This window comes from Xenopus laevis, chromosome 7S, assembly GCF_017654675.1.
Source record: "Xenopus laevis strain J_2021 chromosome 7S, Xenopus_laevis_v10.1, whole genome shotgun sequence".
Taxonomy (NCBI): domain Eukaryota; kingdom Metazoa; phylum Chordata; class Amphibia; order Anura; family Pipidae; genus Xenopus; species Xenopus laevis.
The window spans coordinates 103653307-103674869 of record NC_054384.1 but is presented as its reverse complement, the minus strand read 5'-3'; the positions used below and the strand labels follow the sequence as shown (position 1 = coordinate 103674869).

The following is a 21563-nucleotide window of genomic DNA, read 5'->3' as shown; positions in this document are numbered from 1 at the left end:
CAGTCAGATGCATTGTTTGGAACAGGTGACAAGTAAATCGTAAATCCCTGCTGATTGGTTGCCAGTGGTACAGAACATGTGACCAATAAATAATAGCTGCTAGCTGATGGCTATGGGTTGCTAGACCTGCTGCATACATTGATTGCTGTAAAGTCATACAATATTCACTTAACCTTGGCCCAGTTGTAGTGCAGTAACCCATAACAAGTTCACTGTCATCAAAATTAAGGTCTGCATTGAACTTTGTTTTGTGCTCCAGAATTTGCAGCAGAAGTTAAATGACCCCTACTATGTCAGTCAAAAATGCTGTACTTGAATGCTAGTCTTATAGACTGCTACTAATTGAAAAGACTAGAAAGCCTATAAGAGCCCTATGTAAATGAAACAGTACAACTATTATGGGTGCTGGAACATTATCACCCAAATCATTTTAAAATGGTTATAAGAAGTGTTAAACTTTTGATTTTCAAAGGACCTTATCTCATAAAGTAGTCACTGTCAACCAGGAAATCTCCATAAATGGTCACAAAATACAAATTGCTTTGCTCACCCCAGGCTTATTGGGTGTTTTTTTTGGAGGTAAAGATGCTCCAGTCCCGAACATCTCAGGGTATCCCGATGGCTTGTGCAGGTCGTGGCTGACAGCTGGAGGAAGGCCAGTACTTTTGGGTGGAGGAGGAGGCCTGGAGACTGCAGAATCACCTCCTTGATTGTGAGAAAAGATGAAGACCAATAAAAATACAGACATCATAACACTAAAATGACCCTACTCTACTAAATTACACTATGATATTTTGTTTACTGGGATTGACATTTATATAATCTATTCCTAATTATCATCTCCATTTTTTTGTACCCGTTTTACCTTGGAATATACGGGATACAGTGTCTGAATATGAAAATGATAATTTCAGCCTTACAATCTGAAACATTTTGTTGCATTAAAGGATAAGTAAACCTTTAAAATAAGCGATTTTAAAATTGATGAGAGTGCTATTCTAAGCACTTTTGTAATTTACATTCATTATTTATTCTTTTTTCATTCCAAATATTAAGGAACAAGTACTGTAATATAAATGAATTTTGTTACAATAGCGCCACCTGCTGGCAGTTTCCCACCAGTCTGACCATCAAATAGTCAAGGAAGTGTCAGGAGAAAGACTCTGAGTTTTCTGCTTAGAAAAGATTGAGAAATGTTTTATTTTTTTTCCTAAGCAGTAAGAACATCAGAGCAGCCCTCTTTCTTTTTTCCTGACAACTTCCTTTGACTACTTGTGTGTCAGACTGGTGGAAACTGACCAGCAGGTGTGATGTTTGGAACAAAATTCATTTATATTAACAGTACATGTTTCCCTTAATATCTTGGAATGAAAAAATAATAAATAATGAATGTAAATGACAAAAGTGCGTAGATTAGCACTCTCATTAATTTTACATTCATTTATTTTAAAGGTTTACTTATCCTTTAATTGCGTAATAAGAAACATTGCTCCTACTATAGGATTTGTATCCCTTCTTACACACAGTTCAATATATGCCCCTTCAAAAAAAACCTACCTACAGTTATGTAAAAATTGGTGTATACTAAGACCCAGATTTGTGAAAAGGCCACAAAGGCCCGGGCCTAGGGCAGCAGAATTTTAGGGGGGTGGTATTTGTTCGGAAGTTTTTAAAATTTCCTGTGCACTTATCCCCAGTACTCCAGACCCAATGATGAAAATTTGCTCATGTACACAAGGAAGGGGAGGGGGACGATGAACGGCAGGTGGCCTAGGGAAGTCTGCTATGTAAATCTGGCCCTGTGTATACTCCTTTAAAAAAAAATCCCTTAAAGGGATACTGAAGACTTTTATATTTTTTATAGGAAAGTATCCGGAACATTTTAAAAGTTCACCCCAAGATATTAAAACTTTAAAAAAAAGTGGCTGTTTGCCCACTGCTTAGCCTTTAAGGAATCCTTACAGTATGCACCTTACTCACCTGACTTCCCTGGCCCTGCGCCATTAGAGCAAGCAGAAGAACATAGCAAAACATGGCTGGAAATCCTTTCTATCACTCTTCAAATGAGAGAAGCAGGACTGCTTTGTATCAAGAGGCAGCCACAGTTGACTTTTAAAGCTTTTCATTGTCTACGCCCCTTGTGAAAATCCTTTGCAGTAGCCAATCAGGGGGAGCTTGAGTTAGCAAAAATGATATGGCTAAAAAAGAACAAAAGGATTACAGGTGTGGCGTCTCATCACTAAACAAACTTAAAGGGAATTCCTGCTTCAAGTAATTAAGACATAATCTCTTTAATTGGACTGGACCCATTATTTAGAGATTATTAGTGATGCCTTTATAACACCACAATAGACCAACAGTGATATAAAATGATTATAACACGTATAAGTTGGCAAGGATCAGTTCCTAAGACCTCTATTCAATATTTATGCTTTATACATACAACATTATACAACATAATACACAGATGAATTGGGAGGGATGAGGATGCCCATAGAGTCTGTAGGACTTGTGTATGATATTAAAGGATTTTATTGGCATGCATATCCAGAATGAGGACGGTTCATCTGGTTAAAGTATTGGGATTATCTATATTTATTGAGGTCCTTAACTATAGATTGGGAAGCTGATTTCTCAATGGTGTGGTTCATCCAAAAGAAGTTGATGGGGTTATTTCTATCACCATCATTCAGATGTTGAAACACTTGTGGGAACTGTAACATCAAGGGGGATATTGGTGTTACTGTTCCCACAAGTGCTTCAACTGGCGTATCATTCAGATGTACAACTCAGTAAGTGCTGGTGGACACAGTGCAATGGAGTCTTGTCCTTATTGCTTGACTGGGTTTAAATTTTTGAATGGGCAACGAGATTCTGTGCCCCTTAGAGACCTATCACTTGTGTCTGGGGCCTTATGGCTGCTACATTTGCAAAAACAGATAAGTTCCATTTAGAAATGGTGGTACATGATCAGACAGAGGCAAAAGCTACATTAAGATCATAATACCATTTAAACCTATCAAGATCCAATTCTAGGCTCTACTGATTTAATACTGAGCAGACTGATGCATTGAGAACATTGCTAGGAGTCTAAGGGGGTTATTTATCAAAATCCAAATTGATCTCATTATTTTCTGAAATATAGTCCAACCAAATTATTTATCAATATATTTTCCCGCAAAAATTCCAGTTTGGGGGAAAAAAATAAATTTCGGATTTTCCACCAGCAAACTCAGTTTTTTTTCCAAAATTTTGCCTGTAAACCACAAAATCTTTGTATCTTTGCACGAAACCCAGCACAGATCCAACTTCGGCAGGTCTGAGATGCCAGATTTTCGGACTTTTACCATCCTCGGGGTATAATAAATCTCGGAAAATTCTAGGGTTTTTTTTCACTAAATATTCTGATTTTATAGTAAAAAAAAAAAAATAGAATTTTTCTAGTTTTTGGCATTCGGACTTTAATAAATAACTCCCTAAAACTGAAAATGAAATAAACAGGGGAAGGAAAAACCTATATCATGAGAACTGTTTACCATATATATGCAGTGCTGCATAGACAATACACTTTAGGGGGTTATTTATCAAAGTCCGAATGTATCTCAATATTGTCTGCTGCAAACTCCGATCAAATCCGCTTGGGTTTTTAACGCTTATTTATTATTACATTTTCCCAAAATTTGCTTTGCGGGAAAAAAACAGATTTTCAGGATTTTTCATCCGATATTTAAGGTTTTTTCCGTAATTTTCACCTGAAAACTCCGAATACTTCGGGGTATTGCACGAAACCCAGCGTGCATCAAAAAATCAATGTAACTTCTCTTATTGACTGATATGAAACCTCAAAAGGTCTGAGATGCTGGATTTTGAAATTCAGACTTTTCCATCCCCGTGGTTTAATAAAATCCAAAAAATTCGTGATTTTTTTAAAGTCCGATTTTATTAAAAAAAAATCACGGATTTTTCGTGATTTTTGCATTCAGAGTTTAGTAAATAACCCCCTTACAGTTTATTGTGCAAATGTATTAGGTGCAGCTAGAGATCTAAAGTCTTTTATGATCCCCTATGTCTTCATCATTCCTTACACCCTGCCTATGGGCTTGTTGATTTGTCCATTTACACTACTTTTTTTCTTTTGCAGAGAAATATCTGATTGCTTTTGTTTAGAGCCCTCTAAGGCCAATTTCAATGTGCCCCTAATTGGAAAGGCCAGCGATGGTATTTCTCTTTTCCCCACTGTATCAGCCCTTCTCCCACAAAAGTATAGAGATTGTGTCCTGGAGTCTGTGGGCTGAAATGGATCTGTGTTATAGTATAAATATGTGTATTGTATGTATCTTGCTTAGTTTGGATTAAATGCCATTAAATCGGCTCATATATTAACCTATATTATACCTGCAATCCTGTTACAAAAGGCCAATGGATTATCTAATGGAATCTTCCAGTGCAAAGGTGTCAAACAAGATTTAGTGCATCTTCTTATGAGCTCAGAACTAAATCACTGTCACTGCTACTTTATCACACCCTCCATTTGTGTTTTCTGTTTAATTGCTAAATTGTTAGGCACCCCCAGTAATTCTAGTCACTTACCTTCGACTTCCTCCAATGTTCTAAAAAACGTGATTCCTGGTGACTGGGCACTGTTTACTCATTCACTTCTCCTCTGTGTAGTCATGGCTACTTGCTCTTGTTTAAATAAACTCAGATGGTAAGGCTCAGAGTAAAGGGCCTTGTGCCTCCATATACTGTAGAAATTGCACTCAAAATGCTGACAACAGTGTTATTATTGGCTATCACTTCAGCCAAAAGAACAAGTAAATTGTAGGCGCTGTATATATATTTCCTGAGTTTCTTAGCTTTTCTATGAAATGGTTTTGAACCTCAGTAACAGGTGGAATCTTATTGTCTCATCATTCGACAGTTGGTCCCACCTACGTTCTTTCATGAAGAATGACAAATGAAGAACAGCAATGGGACAACCTACAAGTGGTTAGATGTCTAAGGCGTCAGTTTACTAAGGTGCGATAAACAGCGATAATATCCTGCGCCAGAAAACACGCCAGAACATCCGCAAGAGCAAGTTTACTAAAAGTGCAAGCACTTCTGTCATTGCCAATATTCTGGCAAACATATATATTAACTGTCTTAAATATATTGATAATGGGTTGAGTGCAGAGGACTCTTGTAGTTGACTATATGTATTTTGTGGTCACAACCTCATTGCACCCCCGCCTAATGGTTTTAAAAAATAGTGGTGAGCACAACTTTCCCTTGTTTGTTATAGTTATACAGGAGCAGTGACCAGCTCCATGTTGTAGCTCCCACCCTTCCCAGCTATAGTCAGGTGATCCCACTGGTGTCTAATAAAAGGGCAGCCAAGTTTGGAGTTTTACTTTGAAAGCAGCAAGTAAGTTGCAGGTAAAACTTAGTCCCTTTGTAAAATGTATAAGGGTAAGGCCACACTAGGCGATAGCGCGGCGATTTGACTCGCGGCGACTTTTCGCCGCGACTTTTAAGCCGCAATCGCTGGCGAAACTTTGGCGCTGGCGTCTATGGGGAATCGCGCAAAATCGCCAGCGTAAAAACACACGCGGCGATCTTTTTTCTATTGTCGCTCGAAATCGCCTCGCTAGGCGATTTCGAGCGACAATAGAAAAAAGATCGCGCTAGGCGATTTCGAGCGACAATAGAAAAAAGATCGCCGCGTGTGTTTTTACGCTGGCGATTTCTTGTCGATTCCCCATAGACAGCCAGCGCCAAAGTTTCGCGCAGCGATTGCGGCTTAAAAAGTCGCGCGAAAAGTTCGCCGCGAGTCAAATCGCCGCGCTATCGCTAGGTGGCCTTACCCTAATGAAGCAATAGAATTCTTAATGAATCAGATAAAATTGAGCGTAGGACTGGCCAGATATGGGATGACTTTGACGTAGTTGTTCAGCTTAAATATATTGCAATATATGGACAAACAATCCCTGTGTTGTTTAAAGGGTAAGGCATTTTTCAGTAGCAGTATGCACAAAATGTCTCTGTCTTAAATATATTGATAATGGGTTGAGTACAGAGGACTCTTGTAGTTGACTATATATATTAACGGCTAGTTGTCTCGCTAAAGATTATCACCAGAATTGTCGCTAAATATAGACAAAATGGTCACTAATTTGTATCGCTACCCAGAGAGTGGCGTTATGTGAAAAAAAGACAGACATTATATAGTAAAAGAGGAGTATAGTCAGTTTTTTAAACAGGAAATTCGTTTTTTCCCTGGGGAAGAATGACACTTATAAATTTATTTTTAGTGAATTCTAGGGTAAGGCCACACGCTAAGATTCGGGGAGATTTAGTCGCCCAGCAATAAATTGCATATTCTTCGGGCGACTAATCTCCCTGAAAAGCCTTCCCAATGGCTCTGTTACGCCATATCTGGCCAGTCCTATGCTCAATTTTGTTATGTTACATGGGCATGTTGTGGGTCATAGCAAACTCTTGGAAGTCTCCATTCAGCCATTGGGCCTAAACAGATATGGGACCTGTTATTCAGAATAGTCAAGACCTGGGGTTTTCCCAGATAACGAATCATTTCATAATTTAATTTCATACCTTAAGTCAACTAGAAAATCATGTAAACATTAAATAAACCCAATAGGCTGGTTTTGCTTCCAATAAGGATTAATTATATCTTAGTTGGGATCAAGTACAGGCTACTGTTTTGTTATTACAGAGAAAAAGGAACTTATATTATTTGGGTAAAATGGAGTCTATGGGAGACGGCCTTTCTGTAATTTGTTGCTTTCTGGATAACGGGTTTCCAGATAACAGATCCTATACCTGTAGTTGGAACACCCTGCTTTATATGATGGCTAGAGGCTGTATTTGTTTTGTGTTTACAGATTGACCTTGTGCAGGAAGCACTATGGCAGCTCCTACAGAATACTGACATGCACACTGTTCTTAACTTCTTAGTGAAGATTTGTTGCTCACTACATAACACCGGAAAATGCCGGAGAAGGCAAGTGATGCCTATAGACTTGAGGTTACGGCTAAGAACTGTTTCTCCAGAGCAGTGGCGTAACTAGATGTTACTTGCCCCCACAGCAGATTAATTTTAGGCCCCCCAACTAGGATTGCCATCTTTTTTGGATAAAAATACCAGCCTTCCCGTATATTTAGATTTTTTCCCTATTAATATCATTGCGGTGAAGCATCGTTTTTACCGGTCAGGCCGATGAAATACTAGCCAGGTGGCAACCATATCCCCAAAATATCCAGAGATTGTCCTGTTTTACAAATGTATGTTGAAATTGCTCATTATTTGGGTCTCGTATACCTCCAGGGCCCCCTGCAGCCGCAGGATCTGCTTTCTCTGTAGTCACTTTCCTGCTCCAGAGTTGCACAGGGAATCAGGGATACACAGTGGTGCAGTTGCAGCTGAGATCTCTATATGAATTGTTATTATAAACAGACACTTACATTAATCAAACAGAACATAATATCAGCAAATCAAAAAGCCACAAACCCACTCATACGCCCTCTATCCCTCTGTCCATATACAACAGTCCAAAACCCTCCCCCAATTCAAAAGGCCAAACTTGCAAAGTCTTTTTTTATGTCTATTTGGCCTTTATACCAGCCCAACACAAAAACAATATCCAAGCTCCACCACCCTCTTCCAAAACGGAATGAAAAACAAACAAAATATTTACAGGACATATCTCTCCCCACGCTGAGATCTCTATAGGATCAATATGCAAGCTAATGGGAGAAAAAGGGCTGAGAACACGATTATGTATTAAAGATGGGCTAGAAATAACTGGCACAACAATGTCATTTATTCCTTTTCATTTCTGGCTGTGACTGGTCCTTTAAGTGGCTGTGCACAGTAATGGCTGAAGCCCCATGAGTGAGACATGAGCAGGAGATGCTAGAGGAGCCGTCAGGTTACACGCAGCATCTCTGCATCTCCACCGAGTGTGAGCTCATCTGCTCCTCCTCCTCCACCAACACCACCGTGGGGAAGTCGTGGGCATGTGACTGTTGCTGTTAAGATGGCAGCTCTGTCTGAGCCCCTAGGACTGGAGAGAGGTAAGATCATGTTGCTTTGCCGCAGCCAAGGCCAGCCAAAGGGAGGATGAGGAGGGAATGGGAATATTCTTTCTTTTCCTTTCTTCCTCTCACTGTCATCAGAGAAATCTGCAGAATATTCTTCCATTTCACAAGCATTGCTTATTCTACAATGACTCCCTCTTGCACCTCTTCTCCTTCCCTTATCTTGGCATTTCACATTTTCCTTTCATTCCCTGCCAAACCTTTACATTTCCCCAGGTACATTTCCTCACATTACTTCCTCTCCTTTTTCCTTTGTACCACATGTTGCATTATGGCTCCTGTTCTTTTATAGGATCAATGGACTGTGATAGGCTAATCCTGTGACATAGGTAACAGTATTGAGACTTTGGTGCAAGTGCAACACCTTAAAGGTGCATTACTACACAGTTATCATGCCATCTAGTTAAATGGATAACAACTAATACAGTACATCCTGCCTGTGTGTGTTATTTATAGTAGGGATACTAATCTCTGGGATAGCAGGTATAGTAGGGAGAGATGGTGCCTATAGTAACAGTGGGATAATAGTCTCTGGGAAGGGAGTGTGACTGTGGGATAGAGGCAAGGTATAAGTAGGGAAGAGATGTGGGTGGCTATAGTAACAGTGGATAATAGTCTCTGGGAAGGGAGTGTGACTGTGGGATAGCAGGTATAGTAGGGAGAGATGGTGCCTATAGTAACAGTGGATAATAGTCTCTGGGAAGGGAGTGTGACTGTGGGATAGCAGGTATAGTAGGGAGAGATGGTGCCTATAGTAACAGTGGATAATAGTCTCTGGGAAGGGAGTGTGACTGTGGGATAGCAGGTATAGTAGGGAGAGATGGTGCCTATAGTAACAGTGGATAATAGTCTCTGGGAAGGGAGTGTGACTGTGGGATAGCAGGTATAGTAGGGAGAGATGGTGCCTATAGTAACAGTGGATAATAGTCTCTGGGAAGGGAGTGTGACTGTGGATAGCAGGTATAGTAGGGAGAGATGGTGCCTATAGTAACAGTGGATAATAGTCTCTGGAAGGGAGTGTGACTGTGGGATAGCAGGTATAGTAGGGAGAGATGGTGTCTATAGTAACAGTGGATAATAGTCTCTGGGAAGGGAGTGTGACTGTGGGATAGCAGGTATAGTAGGGAGAGATGGTGTCTATAGTAACAGTGGATAATAGTCTCTGGGAAGGGAGTGTGACTGTGGGATAGCAGGTATAGTAGGGAGAGATGGTGCCTATAGTAACAGTGGATAATAGTCTCTGGGAAGGGAGTGTGACTGTGGGATAGCAGGTATAGTAGGGAGAGATGGTGCCTATAGTAACAGTGGATAATAGTCTCTGGGAAGGGAGTGTGACTGTGGGATAGCAGGTATAGTAGGGAGAGATGGTGCCTATAGTAACAGTGGGATAATAGTCTCTGGGAAGGGAGTGTGACTGTGGGATAGCAGGTAAGTAGGGAGAGATGTGCCTATAGTAACAGTGGGATAATAGTCTCTGGGAAGGGAGTGTGACTGTGGGATAGCAGGTATAGTAGGGAGAGATGTTGCCTATAGTAACAGTGGATAATAGTCTCTGGAAGGGAGTGTGACTGTGGGATAGCAGGTATAGTAGGGAGAGATGGTGCCTATAGTAACAGTGGATAATAGTCTCTGGGAAGGGAGTGTGACTGTGGGATAGCAGGTATAGTAGGGAGAGATGGTGCCTATAGTAACAGTGGATAATAGTCTCTGGGAAGGGAGTGTGACTGTGGGATAGCAGGTATAGTAGGGAGAGATGGTGCCTATAGTAACAGTGGGATAATAGTCTCTGGGAAGGGAGTGTGACTGTGGGATAGCAGGTATAGTAGGGAGAGATGGTGCCTATAGTAACAGTGGATAATAGTCTCTGGGAAGGGAGTGTGACTGTGGGATAGCAGGTATAGTAGGGAGAGATGGTGCCTATAGTAACAGTGGATAATAGTCTCTGGGAAGGGAGTGTGACTGTGGGATAGCAGGTATAGTAGGGAGAGATGGTGCCTATAGTAACAGTGGATAATAGTCTCTGGGAAGGGAGTGTGACTGTGGGATAGCAGGTATAGTAGGGAGAGATGTTGCCTATAGTAACAGTGGATAATAGTCTCTGGGAAGGGAGTGTGACTGTGGGATAGCAGGTATAGTAGGGAGAGATGGTGTCTATAGTAACAGTGGATAATAGTCTCTGGGAAGGAGTGTGACTGTGGGATAGCAGGTATAGTAGGGAGAGATGTTGCCTATAGTAACAGTGGATAATAGTCTCTGGGAAGGGAGTGTGACTGTGGGATAGCAGGTATAGTAGGGAGAGATGGTGCCTATAGTAACAGTGGATAATAGTCTCTGGGAAGGGAGTGTGACTGTGGGATAGCAGGTATAGTAGGGAGAGATGGTGCCTATAGTAACAGTGGGATAATAGTCTCTGGGAAGGGAGTGTGACTGTGGGATAGCAGGTATAGTAGGGAGAGATGGTGCCTATAGTAACGTGATATAGTCTCTGGAAGGGTGACTGGATAGCAGGTATGTAGGGAAAGTGCTTTACTGGGTAATAGCTCTGGAGGAGTGTGACTGTGGGATAGCAGGTATAGTAGGGAGAGATGGTGCCTATAGTAACAGTGGGATAATAGTCTCTGGGAAGGGAGTGTGACTGTGGGATAGCAGGTATAGTAGGGAGAGATGGTGCCTATAGTAACAGTGGATAATAGTCTCTGGGAAGGGAGTGTGACTGTGGGATAGCAGGTATAGTAGGGAGAGGTGGTGTCTATAGTAACAGTAGGATAATATCCTGCAGGACTGTGGATATAGTCTAATGTGACTGTGGAATAAATATAAAGTTGGGAGAGATGGTACCTAAAGCAATGCCAATGGCAACCACTTGAAAGTGCATTCTCTTTAATTGCTAGGTTATGCAATTTGCAACCTTCCTCTCCTGCCATCTCAAAGACAGATGTTGACAGACTTCATACTTTCTGTGACATATAGATATGATTATGTGCATGTATAGCCACAGCAGAGCTTATGATGGTTCAGAAGAAGAAGGCGAGTGGGTTCTTTGTGGCTAGCAGGAACACATACAGGGCCACTAGCAAGCTTGAACACCAAAGCGTTTACTGATAAAGGTATAAAGCGGCAGATTTACTGGCATTAGAAGTGGCAATTTCAGGAAGGGCTACCAGTTCACATTTTAGCTGGGACAGACATTTAAAACTGGAAATGGAGAAAAGGCACAGGATACACAGCAGATAACAGATAAGCTCTGTTGTATATAATGGGATTCTTCAGAACGTATCTGTTATCTTGTTTATATAAACTATAGTAGTACTTATCTGTTATCTACTGTGTATCCTGTGCTTGAATGGCTGCCCCCATGGCTACACAGCAGCTTGTTTATATAAACTATAGTAGTACTTATCTGTTATCTACGATGTATCCTGTGCTTGAATGGCTGCCCCCATGGCTACACAGCAGCTTGTTTATATAAACTATAGTAGTACTTATCTGTTATCTACTGTGATCCTGTGCTGAATGGCTGCCCCATGGCTACACAGCAGCTTGTCTATATAAACTATAGTAGTACTTTCTGTTATCTACTGTGTATCTTGTGCTTGAATGGCTGCCCCATGCTACACAGCAGCTTGTTTATATAAACTATAGTAGTACTTATCTGTTATCTACTGTGTATCCTGTGCTTGAATGGCTGCCCCCATGGCTACACAGCAGCTTGTTTATATAAACTATAGTTATGTATCTGAAGCAAAGACACCAGTTTTACCAGTGCCGGGCAACACTACATTACATTGTCATTCCTTTTAAGCACTTTTTTTTTTTTTTTTGGTGTTACTGTTCCTTTGAGCTCAGATTTGTAAGGCCACTAGATGGCAGTCCTTCCCAAAGCATTGTATCAGTCCCACTATACTGTATGTTGCACAATTATTATCCTTTATTTCATTTCTGCAGCACTTTACATAGATTATAGGGGTCATTTATGTCTGCAAGAGCAGTGTGCAAAATGCAATATCAATCACAATCCTCATTTTAAAATTGGGCGCAATTGAACAGAGTGACCAATTCATATTTAGGTGCAATTGTGCTGTGTATTGTAACCGCACTTGTGCTTGTAATTGACTCTTCATATAGCCTCTCATAGCGCCACTTAGTATTTCCCCCTTTAGTTCTGAATCGAGTGCAGGGTTGGACTGGAGAATTGGGGGTCCACCAGGACTGCAACCCAAAGGGCCCTCCTGGCAGTCACTGGGGGCCCCTCCTGACTTTTAAACTATGCCCTCTGAAACCCCTGAAGCTACCACCGCCTTCTGACCTGGTAGTAACTCCAGGGTTCCCTAGGCGCAGTCAATAGGCGCAGCAAATATGTGTCAAACACCAGACTACAGACAAACTTCCAGCAATTGCATCCAATTTGCAAGGAAATGCACATGCAGTTGCATCAATTATGCCAAACTGGGTGCAATTGCATCAGGTGCAGTTGGGTCAGGTGCAACTCCCACTTTTGACCACAATGACGCTGAAAACTGGTGGAAAATGCTGCACTTTGGGGGGGAAAGATGTGCCGATTTCACTTGAAATTACACTTTATTCACTGCACTTCATTCGCTGCACTTCAGGACATAAATGAGCCCTCTAATCTTTGCTACAAATCCGCAGAAATCAGCTATCAGAACAAGATTAACAATCAGTTCCCTGAAAGAGCTGAACATAAAATGGTTTTGTGCCTCATAGATGTTTGCCGTGCCATTGAGCTCTTGGAGAGATTACAGCGGAGCGGAGAGGTGCCGTCTCAGAAACTGCAAGCCTTGCAACGTGTCTTACAAAGCAAATTCTGCTCTGCTGTACGTGAGGTCAGTTTCCCTTTAAATCTTGAGTCAGTCTTCCATGGCAACTGAGGAGAGGAGGCCCCATGCCAATGCAGGAAGGTTGGGTGTTGTCGTTTTTTTAATGGAAACCTTCTAACATAGTAGGAAAAAAAACATCAGTAGTAACAAATGAATTTGTATTATGATATATTATTAAATATTACATATTATGTGTCTCAGGCCGGGGGCTCAAGGTATATTCCCTTTCTGCCATCCTTTAACACTAGCCTAGGAAGCATCTGCCTGTCAAATATGGCAACAGGCACAAAAATAGGGTGGGTGCAGAAAAGCAGTCACCCAATATCACCTCTGATTCTGCAGTTCTCTGAAATGCAACACTGGAAAAATGTACTTCTGTGAATCTATATGGATCTACAGAACTGTCACAGTCTTCTAAAGATGTTATTAGACTGTAACTAATGGTAGCCAGGTGCCCTTTGCTATGTGCCCAAGGTCAGATGCATAGTCTGCTTGGCTGCAAAGTCAGCAGGGATCATTGCTTCTTCCCATACCATTAGCTGGGCTCATAGTGACTCAATAGGATTCCTATGGTCTCAGGCTTGGGTGCATCCTCTGCACTAATATCAATTGGATTACACTCTTGTTAAATGAGCTCTAGAAAAACCTTTGGGATACTGTCATGGGGAAAATGATTTTTTTTTTAAAACACACCTGTTAATAATGCTGCACCAGCAGAATTCTGCACTGAAATCCATTTCCCAAAAGAAAAATTTAAGTTTACATCCGGTAAGGTAACACTGCAGTGAGTGTTGGTCACATTTCCACCCCTATGGGCCTGATCATTATGATTATATTGCTGCTCAAAACTTCATTCATTCCATTTAACTCCTTGCAGGTCTATCAGCAGTTGTATGACACCCTGGATATCACAGGGAATGCCGAGATAAGGGCTCATGCCACTGCTAAGGTAAGAATGACATGCGCCATGTGATTATGAACTATAGTCCAACTATAGTCCAATCTCAACTAAGAACAGAGAGTAACCCACTATTGTTGATCTATGATTCACAGCATATCTTACAGCTGTCTGCCAATCCTGGCCATCAAATGAGCTTCTGGGGAGGGGGGGGGCTTTTAGGTGAATTCCTTAGCCTTTAAAGTACAGGAGTTTGGAGTTAAGTAAGGGATGTGGAAGCTGGCCATACACAGGAAAATCTAGCAAGTTTGCAAAAATCAGCAGTTATTTGTCCGATTTGCCAACCCAAGTATTGCTGGTTACCATAGGTTGGCTCCTGAGATGCTACTTCACTATAACTAGCAACTCACATCAAACCCTGGATTATACTATGGATGATGTTTAGTAGCATCCGAGCACCCAAAACATGTTCCCAGACTAATCCTTATCTTCTTTTCCACTTTGGAAAATCATGGCCCTCTTGATTTTGGTTTTTGCAATTACCTTCATGGATAAACCGTGATTAATAATTCCACCCAAGCTTTGGATCTGTTTGCAATGTCAGCAAGCTGAACCATCACTGAGGTTTGCCACAGGTTACTAGGAACTGGACACCCCAACCTGCATTATTCCATATTAACAACATTTTAAAAATAGAATAAATCAGGAAATTTAGGACACATTCCTTTGCCCAACCAAACCATATCCAGTTACTTTAAGACATGTAATTGTTTCAGAGCCTGGGCCATGTGGTATTTGTACTCAGACACCAACCTTTCTATCTCCCACACTGATCACCACATTCACACTCTTCTCTCCACCACTTATACAAGCCCCTGCTCACTCACAAACTAACAACAATGTCTACTCCCACAATAGTCACCTGTTCTCTTCCATGGACTCTCATTTATGATCTTACCTCTTACCTAAGGAGTTGACTCTGTTGCCTACTACCATTTTTGGCCCTGGTCTGGTCTATGATCTGGACGGTTCCTTCTAACTGGCCATATAGCCTAAATATGTGGACACTATTATTGTTTGGGTCTTATTGCCCCTGCAAATGGGTTGTGGGCAGGTGGTAGGCCCTGCTTGCTGTCAGCCTAGATCCTCCAACCTTCCTAGAGCTGTTCCAACAGCCACTACATCATACAATGACATTCTTGACAATTCTCTGCTTTCTTCTTTCCTGCTGCAGCAGGATAATGCCCCATACACAAAGGAAGGTCCATACAGAACTGGTTAGCAGAATGAAAGAACTTGACTGTCCTTCTCAGCTCCCAACTGAACTCCCATTAGCAATGCTCAGCATTGAACTATTCCTGATCCCCAACATCAGTGCCCAATCACTTACATATAAAAGGAAACAAATCCCACTAACAATGTTCAAACATCTACTTAAAAGTATAGGAAAAAGTTCTTGATGAAGACAGACAAAGGTCCAAATTCATATTAATAGTCTTGGTTTTGGAATAAGATATTGGACAGGCAAGTGTTGACTTTTCTGATTATTGTACTAAAATATTTAGTAGAGCATGAAAATCTGGAGGTAAACTACAGAGTAAAGCTTTTCTCGGGACTCAAAGTTGAGCCCATGATATGAAACAAAGAATCTTCAGTAGAATAATTAATCAGATATAGGGTTGTGGCATATATGGCTTTAGAAATACATTTGCACTCACTTAACCTATTGCAAAGTCAGTCGCAAATCTCCCAGAAAACAGAAGCAGCTGTCGTTGAACTAAACTTGCTGCACTAACATATGATACGTGGATATATGTTTTCCTGAAATTCCTATCATTGAAATAAGATCTAGAAGTGGAGAAGGGGGTGGAGTGATATGAGGAACACGCTGACATATATGAAGGAGTCAATGAGCGTTGGCAGTGGAGCTGATTCTATGCCAACTAATAAAACCTTTGCAATTTGTGGAATAGTCTGTAATAGGCCTGTAGTTGCCTTTAATTGATAATGAGCTATGTGTCATTTTGAGCAATTTCCTGGCACAGCAGTGATTCTAAAGCTGGCCATACGCATTGAGATCTGGCAACCCCATACACAAGTGAATCAGGAACCCAGGCCTGTACTACTTGACCCAGAACCCTGCCTGCTGGTTCACCCATCCACTCACATCCTTTCCACAAGCAATTTGTGTGCTCCCTCCCCATGTATTCAACCACTTTCCACTCACTTCCCCTCCAACTGAACCCCCTCCCATAGTACCTAAGGCATTTGCCTCCGATAACTACCCCTAGTTCCAGCCATGGCCTCCACAATTTAAAAACTCCCATATATAATAAAAGGCACTGCACTTGCCCAGGAGCAGTAACCCATAGCAACCAATAAGATGTTTGTGTTTGAACAGGTGACCAATAAATGCTTCATGGTTGCTATGCGTTACTGCCCCTGGGCAAACTTAGTGTCTTTTATTACATAATCCCATATGACTGTATAAATGCACAAGATCTTAACCAGTTTAACAGTCTGGTTCCAAAACTCTGGACTTGTCCACCTTAGGGGAATATGGAGCCATGAGTAGGGGGGCAATTTTAAATGAAAATTAAAGCTTAACTAAAGAAGTAGCTAGAAATGTTGTTCATTATGTTTTATGCTTCTGTACCAGCCCAAGGCAACCACATCCCTTTAGCAGTAAAGATCTGTGTCTCCAAAGATGCCCCAGTAGCTCCTCATCTTCTTTTCTGCTGATTCACTGCACATGCTCTGTGCTGCTGTCACTTACTGAGCTTAGGGACCCACTCACAATATACAGTACACATAGAATAGAAATGTCACAATATAAGGCTGATTAGTAATTAATACACATAATTACTACATGGCAGCACAGAAACCAGTGCAATTAGCATCAGAATTTAATAATCAGCAAACCTGTAGCATCAGCTTATATAACAGCCAGGGAAGCTCATTTTCTGCTGGATAATTAGTGACGAGCCCTAAGCTTAGCTTCTCAACAGCCAATCAGAGCCCACTGAGCATGTGAGTGTCACAGACACTTTCCAAGATGGTGACCCCCTGTGACAAGTTTGAAGTCCTGGATCATTGCTGCTATTGACAAGCTGAAACTTTAGGCTGGTACAATAAGTTCAATATGTAAAATATGTCATTTTTAGCCACATTAATTTTTAGGGTTTAGTTCTATTTTAAGGGAGTTAGGAGAATGCCTGTTATACCCTGGAAGCCGAGCTTGAAGGCTGTTTATAATGAAATTTGGGGTGGGTATAGTGGAAATTAGTGGAACTATGTCTGAATGGTGAATGCATCAATCATTTCATTTAATTTTAATATCGTTGGGGGCAGACCAAACGTAAGATCTCAAGGGGGGCTTAAAACAAAAATGTCTGGTAACAACTATGTCAGGCCTACCACCCCAATTCTTATTAAGCTACATCTTTCAGCTTAGGCAAATCTCCTCAGAAAAGGTTATCCTCCCAACTATCTTCTAAACCACGTTTGCAGTAATGCACCAGTAAAGGTTTTTTGTTTTTTTTAAAGATTTTTTTCCAGAATTTGCAGTGAAGAGATGTATTTTTTATTCAAATTATTTTCAGGCCACTGTGGCAGCTTTTGCAGCAAGTGAAGGACATGCTCACCCTAGAGTGGTTGAGCTCCCTAAAACTGATGAAGGACTGGGATTTAACATCATGGGAGGAAAAGAGCAAAATTCCCCCATTTACATCTCTAGAATAATCCCTGGTGGGGTGGCAGATCGTCACGGAGGACTCAAACGTGGGGACCAGCTCCTTTCTGTTAACGGGGTGGTAAGTATTTTATGGACTTTTATGTTTCCAGACAGAGGAACATCCTGTAGAAGACCATGATATAGCCTCAACCTGTTGAATATACTGTAGAAGACCATGATATAGCCTCAACCTGTTGAATATACTGTAGAAGACCATGATATAGCCTCAACCTGTTGAATCTACTGTAGAAGGCCATGATATAGCCTCGACCTGTTGGATCTACTGTAGAAGACGATGATATAGCCTCAATCTGTTGAATCTACTGTAGAAGACCATGATATAGCCTCAACCTGTTTAATCTACTGTAGAAGGCCATGATATAGCCTCAACCTGTTGAATCAACTGTAGAAGACCATAATATAGCCTCAACCTGTTGAATCTACTGTAGAAGACCATGATATAGCCTCAACCCGTTGAATCTACTGTAGAAGGCCATGATATAGCCTCAACCTGTTAAATCTACTCTAGAAGACCATGATATAGCCTCAACCTGTTGAATCCACTCTCTACTAGGAATCTACTAGGTTTTCCATTTGTTGCAGACCACACCTTACATTGGGTTTTTATAGGCAGGGCATAACATATTCTGTGCATAGACCCATAGTTGACCTTGCAATACCATTCTATAGAACTCTCTAAAACACAAAATTGTTTGCTGATCTGTGTCTCCCTTGTAAAAATCAGGAAGCCATTCTTTGGTAATTATTTAGAGATTTCCTCTCTGCAGAGTGTTGAAGGAGAGCAGCATGAAATGGCAGTAGAGCTCCTGAAAGCTGCACAGGGGACAGTGAAGCTAGTGGTGCGCTATACTCCAAAGGTTCTGGAGGAGATGGAGGCCAGGTTTGAGAAGATGAGGACAGCTCGGCGTCGCCAGCAACAGAACAGCTACACGTAAGGAACAGCATCTTTCATTGGAAAGGCTGAATCAGTGGGAATGAAACAAGGGCAATCAATATACTGTAGGTTAGCTTTACCTTAGAGGCTAAGGCAACCTGAACATCTTCAACTACAGCTCCAATACATGTGATAAAAAGAGGAGAGGAGGACTTGATGTAATGGCCAAGGGATTCAAATGAGGCGATAGTTTAGGTATAAAGTAAAATGAACAATGAAATGGATCATAATATGGGTGTGGAGCAAGGAATAACTTTTTCATCAACCTTGAGATCTAGTCATTTGGTAGGGAGCTGGATTTAAGTACCACGTGCTGGGTTTAATCAGACTGGTCAACTTGTTGTCTAAAGGGTCAATGATTGAGTTATACTGCAGCATGGCAGAGAACTAGTTGAGGCCAAATATCAACTGGAAAGGCCATCTGGTGGATGCCATACACAGGCCAATAACAAAAGAAAGCAGTTTATATTAGCCTGCATATGGCCAGTTTTTGACGGGATGGGAGTGTAGGGACTATGAGTTGGTTGGGAAAATGTAAGACTTTAAAGGAACGGTAACACCAAAAAAATGAAAGTGTTCTAAAGTAAGGAAAATATCATGTACTGTTGCTCTGCACTGGTAAAACAGGTCTGTTTGGATCAGAAACACTACTATAGTTCATATAAACAAGCTGCTGTACAGCAACGGTGGTAATGAAATAGGCTATATGGCACAGGTTGAATAGTAGATAACAGATAACCATATGTTCTACAGAGTTAACTGTGTGTAACGAGCTTATTCTACATTTGAATGGCTGCCCATGGCTACATAGAGCTTATCTGTATGTAGTAACTATAGTAGTACTTATCTGTTATCTACTATGTATCCTGTTTGAATGGCTGCCCAATGGCTAAACAGCAGCTTGTTTATATAAACTATAGTAGTACTTATCTGTTATCTACTGTGTATCCTGTGCTTGAATGGCTGCCCAATGGCTACACAGCAGCTTGTTTATATAAACTATAGTAGTACTTATCTGTTATCTACTGTGTATCCTGTGCTTGAATGGCTGCCCATGGCTACACAGCAGCTTTTTATATAAACTATAGTAGTACTTATCTGTTATTACTGTTATCTGTGCTTGAATGGCTGCCCCCATGGCTACCCAGCAGCTTGTTTATATAAACTATAGTAGTACTTATCTGTTATCTACTGTGTATCCTGTGCTTGAATGGCTGCCCCCATGGGTACCCAGCAGCTTGTTTATATAAACTATAGTAGTGTTTCTAAAGCAAATATGCCAGTTTTACCAGTGCAGGGCAACACTGCATTATATTTTTATTACTTTAAAACACTATTTTTTGATGTTACTTTTCCTTTAAAGGGAAACTAAACCAAACTATAAAACTGTCCCACTGCGCCCCCTAGTTCCCTGTAGAAGTTGAAAAAAACATAATTACACATGGAAACCAATGAGAATTCAACTGACTAAAATCTTTAACTAAAAATGCAAAAGAATAGACGAATGAGAATGCTGATACCCAGCACTATGTCAGCTCCTATCTTACATACAGAGATTATTGTGTCATTTTGAGCTCATTATATTACACTGGAATCAAACATGGGACAGAGGGACAGACTTGTTCAGTGCTGGAAAACTACTTAATGTTTCCAACTCCAAATGCAGGAACAAAGAACGGAGTCAGATTGAGACAGATCAGCTGAGATTCTCATTGGGGGATTATTTTGCATTTTAATGTTGCTGTGGGCCCTAGAGTACAGGGGAAAGTTTTATTGTGCAATATTGCTTTAAGAATATTACCCTTATTTTTCTGAACTACAGCTCCCAGCATGCCTTAACCTTGATAATATGCTATAACATGATGGGATTTGTAGTCCATCTTCAGATTTTCCTGTAGAATTCTACTTACTATAGGGGAAAACTTGTGCTGCGGTGGATTTCTAGCATCTCTCTATACAGGTTATTAAAAAGATGCTGAAAGATACAAAACCACTATTTATAGGGTTTGGGCATCAGTGTTCTAGAAATCGAATCTCAGTCCTGACATTCCTGGACTGACCTGTTGTAATTTCTCATTTCTGTTTTGCAGTTCCCTTGAATCTCGGGGTTGAGCATCACGGACCCTCGTCCTGAATAGGTCACCCGGCTGGAACCCTAATCGTTATATTTAGTGACACGACTATACCTATCTCTGATCTGTGTACAGTATTTATTCCAGCTGTGTTTATACACAGGGCTGTCTTGGTGTAACTGTCAGTACGTGAGCAGGTTTATAAGCACAGACCGATGTACATAAGCTTGGACGTGATTTTGTACTGTGTCCTATTTTGTGTGTCTCAGCAACTGTATAAAATATATAACCCTGTGGGTGTTTATGCACAAAATGATCTGTTTGCACTTAGAATCTTGTCCTGTTTTTCTCTAAGGGTAGGGTACACAGGGTGATTTTGGCACTTGAGCTGGGTGAACAGGTGATAAAATTAATGAATTCATATGGTTTCCACTACCACCTCTATGCTGACGATACTCAGATCTATCTCTCATCTCCTGATCTCAACCCAGAACTCCTAACTCGCGTCTCCTCCTGCCTGTCCCCTATCTCTACCTGGATGTCGCAACGCTACCTTAAATTAAACCTCTCTAAAACTGAAATGGTTCTCTTTCCTCCAACTAACACCAGTAACATCCCGGAAGTATCCATCATAGTTAACAATTCCACTATCACCCCCTCTCCCCAGGCCCGGGGCCTTGGGGTTATCCTAGATTCTGCCCTGTCATTCACTCCTCATATCCAGTCACTTATTAAATCATGTCACTTCCACCTAAGGAACATATCCAAAATACGATCATTTATCACCCAAGACGCTGCCAAAATTCTTATTCACTCTCTCGTCATATCGCGTCTAGACTACTGTAACTCTCTTTTAATTGGCCTCCCCCTCCAGAGACTGTCACCTCTCCAGTCCATAATGAACACTGCTGCGAGGCTCATACACCTCAGCAACCGCTCCTCCTCTGCCTCGCCATTCTGTCAATCT

General features: G+C 41.1%; 1 protein-coding gene across 1 annotated transcript; it reads left to right on the top strand.

Moving 5' to 3' along the window:
- The first annotated feature begins 7973 nt into the window (after nucleotides 1–7973).
- lin7b.S (lin-7 homolog B S homeolog) lies at nucleotides 7974–20909 on the top strand. The gene is made up of 6 exons (XM_041571649.1): nucleotides 7974–8076; nucleotides 12826–12944; nucleotides 13816–13887; nucleotides 17439–17648; nucleotides 18358–18521; nucleotides 20615–20909. The coding sequence occupies exons 1-6, from the start codon at nucleotides 8040–8042 to the stop codon at nucleotides 20634–20636; spliced, it is 624 nt and encodes a 207-aa protein (XP_041427583.1). The 5' UTR covers nucleotides 7974–8039; the 3' UTR covers nucleotides 20637–20909.
- The last annotated feature ends 654 nt before the right edge of the window (nucleotides 20910–21563 follow it).